We start from the raw sequence: 13,505 nt of genomic DNA, 5'->3' as shown, positions 1-13,505 counted from the left end.
GTAACACCCCAATACGTTTTTCAACTTGTTTAAGTCGGGTCCACGTAAATCAATTCATGGTACAGATATATACTATCATCATAATACAGTCATCACACAAGTTAATCATCAGAGTTTATATGTCAGGTTCAAACACTGATGATATCTAATAATCAGACAAGAAGCAAGGAATCATGCAGAGACAGAGTTCAATTTAGCTCAAGGAGACACGTGTTTTGGGCTGTAGTCTAGTTACAGATCCAAACTACGTTCTAAAAGTCAAGCCCGCGCGCCTCCTATTTATTTGCAAGAGCCCTATTACAAACGTACATGTATCATTATCACTGGAGGACTAGGAGACGAGGAATGGGTAAATATGCTACATCACACACCATATGAAGATACAAACAAAGCACAGATATCTGCTAAGCGAGAGCTCTTGAATGAAAGCCGGGTCGATACAAAAATCGACAGTAACGATATCATGGTACAATATCAGTATATTGTCGATACTACTGCAAATAACACAATTGCTTTTTGTCTTTTTTGTTATTGTTTACAAAAAAATCCCTTCGGAAATGACATAGATACACAGGAACACTGTGTTTAAATACAGAAAAATAAAACACTGTACTTTAATCTTGTGATTCAATCAATCAATCAATCAATGTTTACTTATATAGCCCTAAATTACGAGTGTCTCAAAGGGCTGCACAAGCCACAAGGACATCCTAGGCTCAGATCCCACATGCGGGCAAGGAAAAACTCAACCCAATGGGACAATGAGAAACCTTGGAGGGGACCGCAGATGTGGGGACCCCCGCTGGGCGACCTGTGCAATGGACGTCGAGTGGATCTAGCATAATAGTGTGAGTCCAGTCCATAGTGGATCTAACATAATAGTGTGAGTCCAGTCCATAGTGGATCTAACATAATAGTGTGAGTCCAGTCCATAGTGGATCTAACATAATAGTGTGAGTCCAGTCCATAGTGGATCTAACATAATAGTGAGAGTCCAGTCCATAGTGGATCTAACATAATAGTGTGAGAGTCCAGTCCATAGTGAATCTAACATAATAGTGAGAGTCTAGTCCATAGTGGATCTAACATAATAGTGTGAGAATCCAGTCCATAGTGGATCTAACACAATAGTGTGAGAGTCCAGTCCATAGTGGATCTAACATAATAGTGAGAGTCCAGTCCATAGTGGATCTAACAAAATAGTGTGAGAGTCCAGTCCATAGTGGATCTAACATAATAGTGTGAGAGTCCAGTCCATAGTGGATCCAACATAATAGTGTGAGAGTCCAGTCCATAGTGGATCTAACATAATAGTGAGAGTGCAGCCCATAGTGGATCTAACATAATATTGTGAAAGTCCAGTCCATAGTGGATCCAACATAATAGTGAGAGTCCAGTCCATAGTGGATCTAACATAATAGTGTGAGAGTCCAGTCCATAGTGGATCTAACATAAAGTGAGAGAGTCCAGTCCATAGTGGATCTAACATAATAGTGTGAGAGTCCAGTCCATAGTGGATCTAACATAATAGTGTGAGAGTCCAGTCCATAGTGGATCTAACATAATAGTGAGAGTCCAGTCCATATTGGATCTAACTTAATAGTTTGAGAGTCCAGTCCATAGTGTATCTAACATAATAGTGAGAGTCCAGTCCATAGTGGATCTAACATAATAGTGTGAGAGTCCAGTCCATAGTGGATCTAACATAATAGTGAGAGTCCAGTCCATAGTGGATCTAACATAATATTGTGAAAGTCCAGTCCATAGTGGATCTAACATAATAGTGTGAGTCCAGTCCATAGTGGATCTAACGTAATAGTGAGAGTCCAGGCCATAGTGGATCTAACATAATAGTGAGAGTCCAGTCCATAGCGGATCTAACATAATAGTGTGAGGGTCCAGTCCATAGTGGATCCAACATAATAGTGAGATTCCAGTCCATAGTGGATCTAACATAATCGTGTGAGAGTCCAGTCCATAGTGGATCTAACATAATAGTGAGAGTCCAGTCCATAGTGGATCTAACATAATAGTGTGAGAGTCCAGTCCATAGTGGATCTAACATAATAGTGTGAGGGTCCAGTCCATAGTGGTTCTAACATAATAGTGTGAGAGTCCAGTCCATAGTGGATCTAACATAATAGTGTGAGAGTCCAGCTCATAGTGGATCTAACATAATAGTGTGAGAGTCCAGCCCATAGTGGATCTAACATAATAGTGAGAGTCCAGTCCATAGTGGATCTAACATAATAGTGTGAAAGTCCAGTCCATAGTGGATCTAACATAATAGTTTGAGAGTCCAGTCCATAGTGGATCGAACATAATAGTGTGAGAGTCCAGTCCATAGTGGATCTAACATAATAGTGAGAGTCCAGTCCATAATGGATCTAACATAATATTGTAAGAGTCCAGTCCATAGTGGATCTAACATAATAGTGTGAGAGTCCATTTCATAGTGGATCTAACATAATAGTGAGAGTCCAGTCCATAGTGGATCTAACATAATAGTGAGAGTCCAGTCCATAGTGGATTTAACATAAAGTGAGAGAGTCCAGTCCATAGTGGATCTAACATAATAGTGAGAGTCCAGTCCATAGTGGATCTAACATAATAGTGAGAGTCCAGTCCATAGTGGATCTAACATAATAGTGAGAGTCCAGTCCATAGTGGATCTAACATAATAGTGACAGTCCAGTCCATAGTGGATCTAACATAATAGTGAGAGTCCAGTCCATAGTGGATCTAACATAATAGTGACAGTCCAGTCCATAGTGGATCTAACATAATAGTGAGAGTCCAGTCCATAGTGGGGCCAGCAGGAGATCATCTTGAGTGGAGACAGGTCAGCAGTGCAGAGACGTCCCCAACTGATGCACAGATGAGTGGTCCACCCTGGGTCCCGACTTTGAACAGTTAGCGCTTCATCTGTTGTCACCGAATCTGTGAGAGGTACACGTACCACAGTTTGTAGAATGACTGGTTTAGACATTTTTCCGGGAGACTCCCGAATTTTTCAGGGCAATCATTCTCTCGAATGTCTACCTTGGTCCTGGTAGACGCCTGGTACTTCTTTGCAGTTGAATAAACGCCCACCAGCTATTATATGAGAAGTTATAGTTACGGTTGCATTTCTAAAATCTGTGAAAAACATAATAATAAAAAAACAAATTGAACATTTTTATGACCATTTATGGGGCATGGAAGGAGACGACAAATAAAAACACAAATACAACTGTCCTGATTTCATTATGGACACAACACAGCATTTCAACCTTCACATTCTGTTTATTCCTTTTCTTCCCCCCTCCTTTCGTGTCGCATCTTCTTTTGCACATTTTGTTTCCTGGCCACACTGGCTGCAGCAATCCTATTCTTCGCCTCTTCTGGCTCTAAAATCCTCTTTCCTCTCTACCAGAGCACCGGCCAGCAGATCCCCGTGGTGGTTGAGAGCTGCATCCGCTTCATAAACCTTCACGGTGAGACAATTTTTCATGACGTTTGCCATAATCCACGCTGGGAGAGCTTCTGTCAGACGTTGCAGTGTGGAGCCTGAATGCCCTGAAGTTGGATGACAAATATGCCACTTCTCTTCTTTTCTGCGTCAACTGTGGTCTCTACTTGCCCAATGTCATATATTTCACTCCATACGGGTCTGTAAAAATATACATTCTTTCTACAAACCCCGTTTCCATATGAGTTGGGAAATTGTGTTAGATGTAAATATAAACGGAATACAATGATTTGCAAATCATTTTCAACCCATATTCAGTTGAATATGCTACAAAGACAACATATTTGATGTTCAAACTTATAAACATTTTTTTTTTTTTGCAAATAATCATTAACTTTAGAATTTGATGCCAGCAACACGTGACAAAGAAGTTGGGAACGGTGGCAATAAATACTGATAAAGTTGAGGAATGCTCATCAAACACTTATTTGGAACATCCCACAGGTGAACAGGCAAATTGGGAACAGGTGGGTGCCATAATTGGGTATAAAAGTAGATTCTATGAAATGCTCAGTCATTCACAAACAAGGATGGGGCGAGGGTCACCACTTTGTCAACAAATGCGTGAGCAAATTGTTGAACAGTTTAAGAAAAACCTTTCTCAACCGGCTATTGCAAGGAATTTAGGGATTTCACCATCTACGGTCCGTAATATCATCAAAGGGTTCAGAGAATCTGGAGAAATCACTGCACGTAAGCAGCTAAGCCCGTGACCTTCGATCCCTCAGGCTGTACTGCATCAACAAGCGACATCGGTGTGTAAAGGATATCACCACATGGACTCAGGAACACTTCAGAAACCCACTGTCAGTAACTACAGTTGGTCGCTACATCTGTAAGTGCAAGTTAAAACTCTCCTATGCAAGGCGAAAACCGTTTATCAACAACACCCAGAAACGCCGTCGGCTTCGCTGGGCCTGAGCTCATCTAAGATGGACTGGTACAAAGTGGAAAAGTTTTCTGTGGTCTGACGAGTCCACATTTCAAATTGTTTTTGGAAACTGTGGACGTCGTGTCCTTAGGACCAAAGAGGAAAAGAACCATCCAGATTGTTATAGGCACAAAGTTGAAAAGCCAGCATCTGTGATGGTATGGGGGTGTATTAGTGCCCAAGACATGGGTAACTTACACATCTGTGAAGGCGCCATTAATGCTGAAAGGTACATACAGGTTTTGGAGCAACATATGTTGCCATCCAAGCAACGTTACAATGGACGCCCCTGCTTATTTCAGCAAAACAATGCCAAGCCACGTGTTACATCAACGTGGCTTCATAGTAAAAGAGTGCGGGTACTAGACTGGCCTGCCTGTAGTCCAGACCTGTCTCCCATTGAAAATGTGTGGCGCATTATGAAGCCTAAAATACCACAACGGAAACTGTTGAACAACTTAAGCTGTACATCAAGCAAGAATGGGAAAGAATTCCACCTGAGAAGCTTCAAAAAATGGTTCTCCTCAGTTCCCAAACATTTACTGAGTGTTGTTAAAAGGAAAGGCCATGTAACACAGTGGTGAACATGCCCTTTCCCAACTACTTTGGCACGTGTTGCAGCCATGAAATTCTAAGTTAATTATTATTTGCAAAAAAAATAAAATAAAGTTTATGAGTTCGAACATCAAATATGTTGTCTTTGTAGTGCATTCAATTGAATATGGGTTGAAAAGGATTTGCAAATCATTGTCCATCCATCCATCCATCTTCTTCCGCTTATCCGAGGTCGGGTCGCGGGGCTGGAAACGGGGTTTGTATAGCAAGTGTTTTTTGTCTTTCAGGTCTGCACCATGAGGGAATCTTCAGAGTTCCCGGGTCACAGAGAGAAGTGAATCTGATCAAGGATGCGTTTGAGCGAGGTGAATCTGTCATAAACTTAACACAAACACAGAAAAAATTGTGTGAAAGGACGCTGAAAAAGATCAGATGTTGACATGGGTTTTGTTTGTCAGGCACATAGTTTGTGTCAGGTTCAAACACTGATGACATCTATTAAACAAGACAAGAAGCAAAGAATTAAACAGAGACAGAATTCAATTTGGCTCAATTTGAGGAGAGTCGCCTGGACAATGTACCCTTGCACAGTGTCTCAGCACGCTCTGCCAAAAGTTTGCACGCCTCCTTCTTTTATTTGGACCTTCCCTGACCACATGGCCACAGCTGTTTCTAAGGGACGAGGGTCGTAAACAGTTCACAGAAAAGGTCGGTTCCAAAAAAGAGGTCGTAAAACAGTTCAAAAAGGAGGTTCAAAAAGAGGTCGTCTGGAACTTGGGCAGATCCTGCCTTCTCTCCGCTTTGTAGTCCTTGGGTTAAAACAATATCTTTCTGTTGATTACAATACATGAAAGAAAACAGAAACTCCTTCATGTTGCTTCCCATCCTACACAGTGGAGTTTTACAAGCCTTCTTCTTGGTAGGTTCAAAGACAGCTTTTGGTCTTCTCGCTGGGAACTCATTGAAACACAAAGTTTTTGTGATAACTTAAAGAAAATGATTCTAACAGTTTGTATAGTCAATACTAAGAAAAATTCCATCTAACAAAATACACAATTAATTGAAGTGATTTTAAAGGAACTAAAATATTATTTTAATAATAATGTAAGCGAGGGATGTCCAAACTAGGGCCCGCAGGCGATTAGTGGCCCAGGATGTAAGATATTGTAGATCATACATCTTTTATTTGTGCACAAATAAGTGATCATAGTAACGTTACAATCAGCGCTCTTGTGTAAAGTAATATCGAGTCATTGTGATCGCCGATCACATGTTATAGAATGTGTGTGAACTTAATCAGCGTGCACACAAACCCTCACACTTCAGCACACTGATTTGGTATGAAAATTAATAAAGAAACAGGTTTTATTTTAGAATTGTAACTACACGTTAGTGTAACTTTCTTTATACAGTTCTGAAGTGAATGTAGAAATTTCGATAATACATTTATTTAGATGCTTTATTTAATTACAATACACTACAGGCATGATATTACAGTACACTACTCACATGTATGTATATATATATGTATATACATATATATATCCATCCATCCATCCATTTTCTACCGCTTATTCCCATATGTCTTAATTAGATTATCCAAAAAATAGTGCTCGATACCGTGGTAGAGCGCAATATATGTATGTGTGGGAAAAAAATCACAAGACTACTTCATCTCTAAAGGCCTGTTTCATGAGGGGTTCCCTCAATCATCAGGAGATTTTAATAGAAGCATTCACATACCATGGTTTATATAGGGCACAGAGTGGGTAGGTACAGGCTGGCGTAGGGGCGTAGTGATTGGCTCATGTGTTACCTAGGGGGTGTTTCCGTCTGTGACGGCATGCTGATACAATTTCGCTGCGCTTCTTGAGGGATGACAGGTCTGGGCGGTATATAATAAACAGTTTCTCTTTTAAGCATTAAACAACATTATCTGGTACAACCCCCCATACAGCAAAAACGTCTCAACTAATATTGGCCACAAATTCCTCACTCTGATCGACAAACACTTCCCCAAAGGCAACACCCTAAGAAAAGTATTCAACGGGAACAACATTAAATTGAGCTACAGCTGTATGCACAATACACGACAAATTATTTCAAACCACAACAAAGCAATTGCAAAGGAGTCGTCTGCCCCCAGACAGAGCGACTCCAAAACCAACAAAGGCTGCAACTGCCGCGAGAAACCCGATTGCCCTCTCAACGGGGGGTGCTTACAAACATCAGTCGTTTACCAATCAAAGGTAACACGCAAGGACATTAACACATCCGACACATATGTAGGATTAACCGAGGGAGAGTTCAAAACCAGATGGAACAATCACAAGGCTTCTTTCAGGAACCAAAACCTGCGGAATACTACAGAACTCAGCAAACACATTTGGGACCTCAAAGACAATAATGTTGAATATTCAATAACATGGCAAATTCTTGCATCCAGCACACCTTACAACAGTGGTAATAAAAGATGCAACCTATGCTTGAAAGAGAAACTGTTTATTATATACCGCCCAGACCTGTCATCCCTCAACAAGCGCAGCGAAATTGTATCAGCATGCCGCCACAGACGGAAACACCTCCTAGGTAACACATGAGCCAATCACCACGCCCCTACGCCAGCCTGTACCTACCCACTCTGTGCCCTATATAAACCATGGTATGTGAATGCTTCTATTAAAATCTCCTGATGATTGAGGGAATCCCTCATGAAACAGGCCTGTAGAGAGGAAGTAGTCTTGTGATTTTTTTCCCCACACATACAAGTTTGGACACACCTTCTCATTCAATGCGTTTTCTTTATTTTCATGAATTTACATTGTAGATTGTCACTGAAGGCATCAAAACTATGAATGAACACATGCGGAGTTATGTACTTGACAAAAAAAAAGTTGAAATAACTGAAAACATCTTTTATATTGGGGTTTCTTCAAAATAGCACGCACACTCTCTGCTGTACATTCTCAGCTAATCACTAGCCAGGACCAGAGGTGGGTAGTAACGCGCTACATTTACTCCGTTACATCTACTTGAATAACTTTTGGGATAAATTGTACTTCTAAGAGTAGTTTTAATGCAACATACTTTTACTTTTACTTAAGTATATTTATAGAGAAGGAACGCTACTTTTACTCCGCTACTTTTATCTACATTCAGCTCGCTACTCGCTACTAATTTTTATCGATCTGTTATGCACGCTTTGTTTGTTTTGGTCCGTCAGACAGACCTTCAAAGTGCCTGCCTTACTGGTGACGTTCCACTTTGTTCCACCAATCAGATGCAGTCACTGGTGACGTTGGACCAATCAAACAGAGCCAGGTGGTCACATGACCTGACTTAAACAAGTTGAAAAACTTATTGGGGTGTTACCATTTAGTGGTCAATTGTACGGAATGTGTACTGTACTGTGCAATCTACTAATAAAAGTTCCAATCAATCAATCAAAAGTGTGAGGGAAAAAAGATACTTGTTTTATTTCAACCGTACCGTCAAAAGCCTCAAGACTGACCGCACATGAGGACGTTCCTGTCTTCACAATAAAAGTGCCGCGCCATCGCGCCTGCGCTTTCAAAACAAGAGTCTCCGAAAGCCAGCGTAAACAAGCTAGCAAGCTACGGAGTTTGACGCCAATGTATTTCTTGTAAAGTGCATAAAAACGAATATGGAAACTGGACAAATAGGATGCCAAAAACCAACCACTTTCATGTGGTATTAGACAGAAAGGAGGAACTTTTCTTCTCCTCCATTTGAAAACGTGGACGTTATCATCACGACTGTCTGATTACAATCAATGCAAGTCATCAGAATCAGGTAATACACCAACTTATATTCTTGTCTTCATTAAAGAAAGGAATCTATATGTTAAACATGCATGTATATTCATTAAAACACCTTTAACATGTAAACAAAAACAGCAAAATAAATACTTATAAATTATATACTGTATATATCAATGTATATGTATGTATGTATATATATATATATATATATATATATATATATATATATATATATATATATATATATATATGATATGAGTGTGTATGTTACTCATCAGTTACTCAGTACTTGAGTAGTTTTTTCACAACATACGTTTTACTTTTACTCAAGTAAATATTTGGGTGACTACTCCTTACTTTTACTTGAGTAATAAATCTCTAAAGTAACAGTACTCTTACTTGAGTACAATTTCTGGCTACTCTACCCACCTCTGGCCAGGACTCAGCCTGTACACATTCACGGCCTCACAGACAGTCGGAAATTATACAACTATGACACATAAATGCCCCTTTTCTGCTTGTTCGGATGAGTTGGTGTTATTTTGGATGAATGGACAAATGTTTTCCTTGCTTCAGTATATTTGTACGTACTTTATATCCCGTACAGGAGAAGACCCTCTGTCAGACAGCGAGTGTGACCTGGACTCTGTGGCCGGGGTCTTGAAGCTTTACTTCAGGGGCCTTGAGCCGCCTCTCTTCCCCTATGACAGCTACCTGCCTCTGCTGGAGTGTGTCCGTAAGACCCTTCTTGTCTCCCTGGCACCAGACGTTTGCCTCTTGCGCTCGCTGGAATTTGTCACACTTGATTTCCTCCTCCTTATTCCACGTGCCGTTGTTTGTTCTCCCCTCTCCCTCCCCTTCAACTTCTGCTTTTTAAATCCCACACGTTCAGCAATCGAGTGCATGACGGAGAAAGCGGCGCAGATTAAGGCAATCGTCTCCACCTTCCCACGCCCTCTGCTCATCATTATGCGGTACCTGTTTGCGTTCCTCAATCAGTGAGTTAACACATGTTTCCACTTGTGAGCCTGTTCTCCTGAGAAATTAGTTGGGGTTTGTACAAAAAAATAAACTTCAGAGGTAAACATTTTTAATGTATTCCACCAGGAATGACATGGGGTGAATTTTGATATTTTTCTATTTTTCAAAACACTACAATATATAGATTTTTCTCTTAGCGTTAACATTTCAGCAATTTCTCAATACATTACACCTGTTTGCTCTTTTATTCCACTTTTTATGTTTGATAATATTTTCAGAATACGCCGCAGGATAATAATAATAATAATAATAGATTTTATTTGTAAAAAACACTTTACATTGAGTAAACAACCTCAAAGTGCTACAGTGTATTAAAAAATAAATACAATACAAATAAAAATATATAAAAAATAAATACAAATAAAAACTAGAACAGCAAAATAGCTAAAACTAGTATGCATATATCTTAAAAAAAAGAAGAAAAAAAAAGGCTTTTTTGAAAAAGAAGAATTTTTAAGCCTTTTTTAAAAGCATCCACAGTCTGTGGTGCCCTCAGGTGGCCAGGGAGAGCGTTCCACAAAGCCCGGTCTGCCATTGTTCGTAGCTTTGTCCTGGATGTTAATAGATTAGATGCAAAAAGCGCTCGTTGAAAAGCCCTGCATTAGAAGAAGAGTAGGCCGACTCAAAGGGTTTTTTTGTCCGTTATTACATTTTATTTTGCATTTTTCTTATAGATTTAATGCACAGGTGTCAAACTCAAGGCCCGGAGGCCTGATTTGACCTGTGACATCATTTTAACTGGCCCGCAAACACCTGGAAATGATATGTGTCAAAAAAGTATCGTATTTTCCGGACCATAGGGCGCACCGGATTATAAGGCGCACTGTTGATGAATTGTCTATTTTTGATCTTTTTTCATATATTAGGTTAAATTAAAGGGGTCATATTATTATAATTTTTTTCTAAATGTAAAAGACTTCCTTGGGGTCTACATAACATGTAATGGTGGTTCTTTGGTCAAAATGTTGCATAGATGATGTTTTACACATCATCTTCAAGTCGCTTTCTGACAGTCGCTTTATGATGCGCCGTTTTGTGGGCGGTCTTATTTACGTGGCTCACCTTCGACAGCGTCTTCTCCCCGTCATCTTTGTTGTAGCGGTGTAGCGTGCAAGGACGGAAGTGGAAGAAGTGTCAAAAGATGGAGCTAACTGTTTTAATGACATTCAGACTTTACTTCAGTCAACAACTGTCAGGTTCAAACACTGATGACATCTATTAAACAAGACAAGAAGCAAACAATCAAACAGAGACATAATTCAATGTGGTTCAGTGAGGAGAAAGGTGTACATCCGTACCCTTGTACAGTGTCATTACGTTCTGCCAAAAGATTGCACGCCTCCTTCTTTTATTTGGACCTTCCCTGACCACATGGCCACAGCTGTTTTTAAGGGACGAGGGTCATAAACAGTTCACAGAAAAGGTCGGTTCAAAAAAGAGGTCGTAAAAGAGTTCCATAAGAGGTTCGTAAAACAGTTCAAAATGAGGTTCGTAAAAGAGTTCAAAAAGGCAGTGTCTGGAACTTGGGCAGATACTGCCTTCTCTCCGCTTTGTAGTCCTTGGGTTAAAACAATATATTTCTGTTGATTACAATACATGAAAGAAAACAGAACACCTTCATGTTGCTTCGCCCCCTTACACAGTGGAGTTTTACAATCCTTCTTGGTAGGTTCAAAGACAGCTTTTGTCCTCTTGCCAGGAACTCATTGAAACACAAAGTATTGTGATAATTTAGATAGATAATTATTCTGACAACAACGGAGAGGCATCTCCTCATCCGGAAAAACCGTCCGACGGGAACTCTCTAATAACTAAAGATCCTTGGGTGAATAATGTAAACTCACTACACCGGTATGTTTTAGCGCGTTCATGGCGAGTTTACTGACAGATATATGTAAGAACGACTATGGCGTCAGTGCGGACGCGCGCACATTTTCAGGACTTATGCAGATCCCAAATACAGATCAGCAGGTAACAGAAGGAAAGAAAAGTTGCTTTTGCATAACATTGTGAAACAAAACGCCAGATAATGTTTTACTGTGGAGGTTGCCCTCCAGTGGGTTCTTCTGACCACCAAACATCGACATGAGAGCCCGGATCAGGGTTACAACACGGTTTATTTTGCAATAATTCAGCAGGTTGCTTTCCAGCAATTGTCTTTTGTGTCTAAGTCCGACTCGCTCTCACTACAACTCCAACACCCACTCTCCTCCCGGCTGCTGCTAATAAAGGGCGACAAGGCCCACCTGGGCCATCTACGCACCTGTTGCTGTCTTCGAGGCCGGTCCTGGCACACCCCGTTCCGCGGCAGGCTCGCAGGCCACGCCCCCCTCCACACTTACCTTATACACACACCATAATAATACTTGTATGTTTAATGCGCCAAGACAATCCATCAAGCTGTGCGGCTTCATAGCTTACCAAAGTCGTACTAAAACATTTTGATAGATTTTTGAGCGCCGTGTGTAATGTTCTATATTTTCAATGGAACATTTAAAATGTTGTTTACTTGAGACATATTGCCATCACAGTGCAGCCTACGCTTATCTCTTATGTTTGACTGCCATCTACTGGTCACACTTATTGTCAGGTTCAAACACTGATGACATCTATTAAACAAGACAAGAAGCAAGGAATTAAACAGACAGAATTAAATTTGGCTCAATTGAGGAGAAACGTCTGGGCTGTAGTCTTGTACAGTCACCCAGTACGCTCTGACGAAAGATTGTACACCCCCTCTTTTATTTGGACTTTCCGTGATTACATGGCAACAGCTGTTTCTAAAGGAAGGGGGTGGTAAACAGCCGCCGCCTTTGGTTACAAAACAGTTCAAAGAAAAGGTCAGGCCCTGCTTCCTCTTTGCTTTGTAGATCTCGGGTCAAGACAAAATCTTCCTGTGGATTACAATACATCAAAGAAACCGACACCTTCATGTCGCTTCCCATCCTACACAGTGGAGATTTACAAGCCTTTTGATTGGTAAGATCAAAAACAGCTTTTGTCTGCTCGCCGGGAACTCATTTGATAGTTTTTTGATAACGTAGACACAATTATTCTGACACTTATCATTACACTATGTACCAAATAAAATTGCGTTGAGGTCGGTAAGCAAAACCAGAATCATTCCGTAGATTAGGCGCACCGGGTTATAAGGCGCACTGTCAAGTTTTGAGGGAAAAAAATGATTTTAAGTGCGCCTTATAGTCTGTAAAATATGGTAAATGTAGTGTAATTACCTACCTCTACATTTCTGTTTGTGACACAGTACAAATATATCATGTCATCTTTGTCAGGTTCAAACATCTGACAAAGATGACATCTATTAAACAAGACAAGAGGCAAAGAATCAAACAGAGACAGAATTCAATTTGGACTAAATATATTGAGGAGAGTCGCCTTTACACTGTACCCTTGGACAGTATCTCAGCACGCTCTGCCAAAAGATTGTATGCCTCCTTCTTTTATTTTGGACGCACATGGCCACGGCTGTTTCCAAAGGACAAAGGTCGCAAAAAGTTGACAGAAAAGGTCGTAAACAATTCACAGAATTGGTCAGTTCAAAAAGAGTTCGTAAAATAGTTCAAAAAGAGGTCCATAAAAGAGTTCGTCTGGAAATTGGGCAGATCCTGTCATCTCTTTGCTTTGAAGTCCTTGGGCCAGAACAACATCCTTCTGTTGAGTACCA

At 40.4% G+C, this 13,505-nt stretch overlaps 1 protein-coding gene across 4 annotated transcripts in view; it reads left to right on the top strand.

Annotated features, from left to right (window-relative positions):
- LOC133615456 (SLIT-ROBO Rho GTPase-activating protein 3-like) overlaps positions 1–13,505 on the top strand; it is a 112,332-nt gene that overhangs the window by 80,371 nt on the left and 18,456 nt on the right. For 3 of the 4 annotated variants that reach the window (XR_009816714.1, XM_061974068.1, XM_061974058.1), the window contains exons 14-16: positions 3,416–3,476; positions 5,285–5,362; positions 9,387–9,777. Coding sequence is in view for 3 of the 4 variants with exons in the window: in XM_061974068.1 (XP_061830052.1) it covers positions 3,416–3,476; positions 5,285–5,362; positions 9,387–9,777 (530 nt within the window). In the remaining variant the exon portion in view is untranslated. The remainder of the gene's footprint in view (positions 1–3,415; positions 3,477–5,284; positions 5,363–9,386; positions 9,778–13,505) is intronic. The other variant, XM_061974074.1, reaches the window with a different exon arrangement.

The sequence above is a fragment of the Nerophis lumbriciformis genome, linkage group LG01, assembly GCF_033978685.3.
Source record: "Nerophis lumbriciformis linkage group LG01, RoL_Nlum_v2.1, whole genome shotgun sequence".
Lineage (NCBI taxonomy): Eukaryota > Metazoa > Chordata > Actinopteri > Syngnathiformes > Syngnathidae > Nerophis > Nerophis lumbriciformis.
This window is presented reverse-complemented; position numbering and strand designations above follow the sequence as displayed.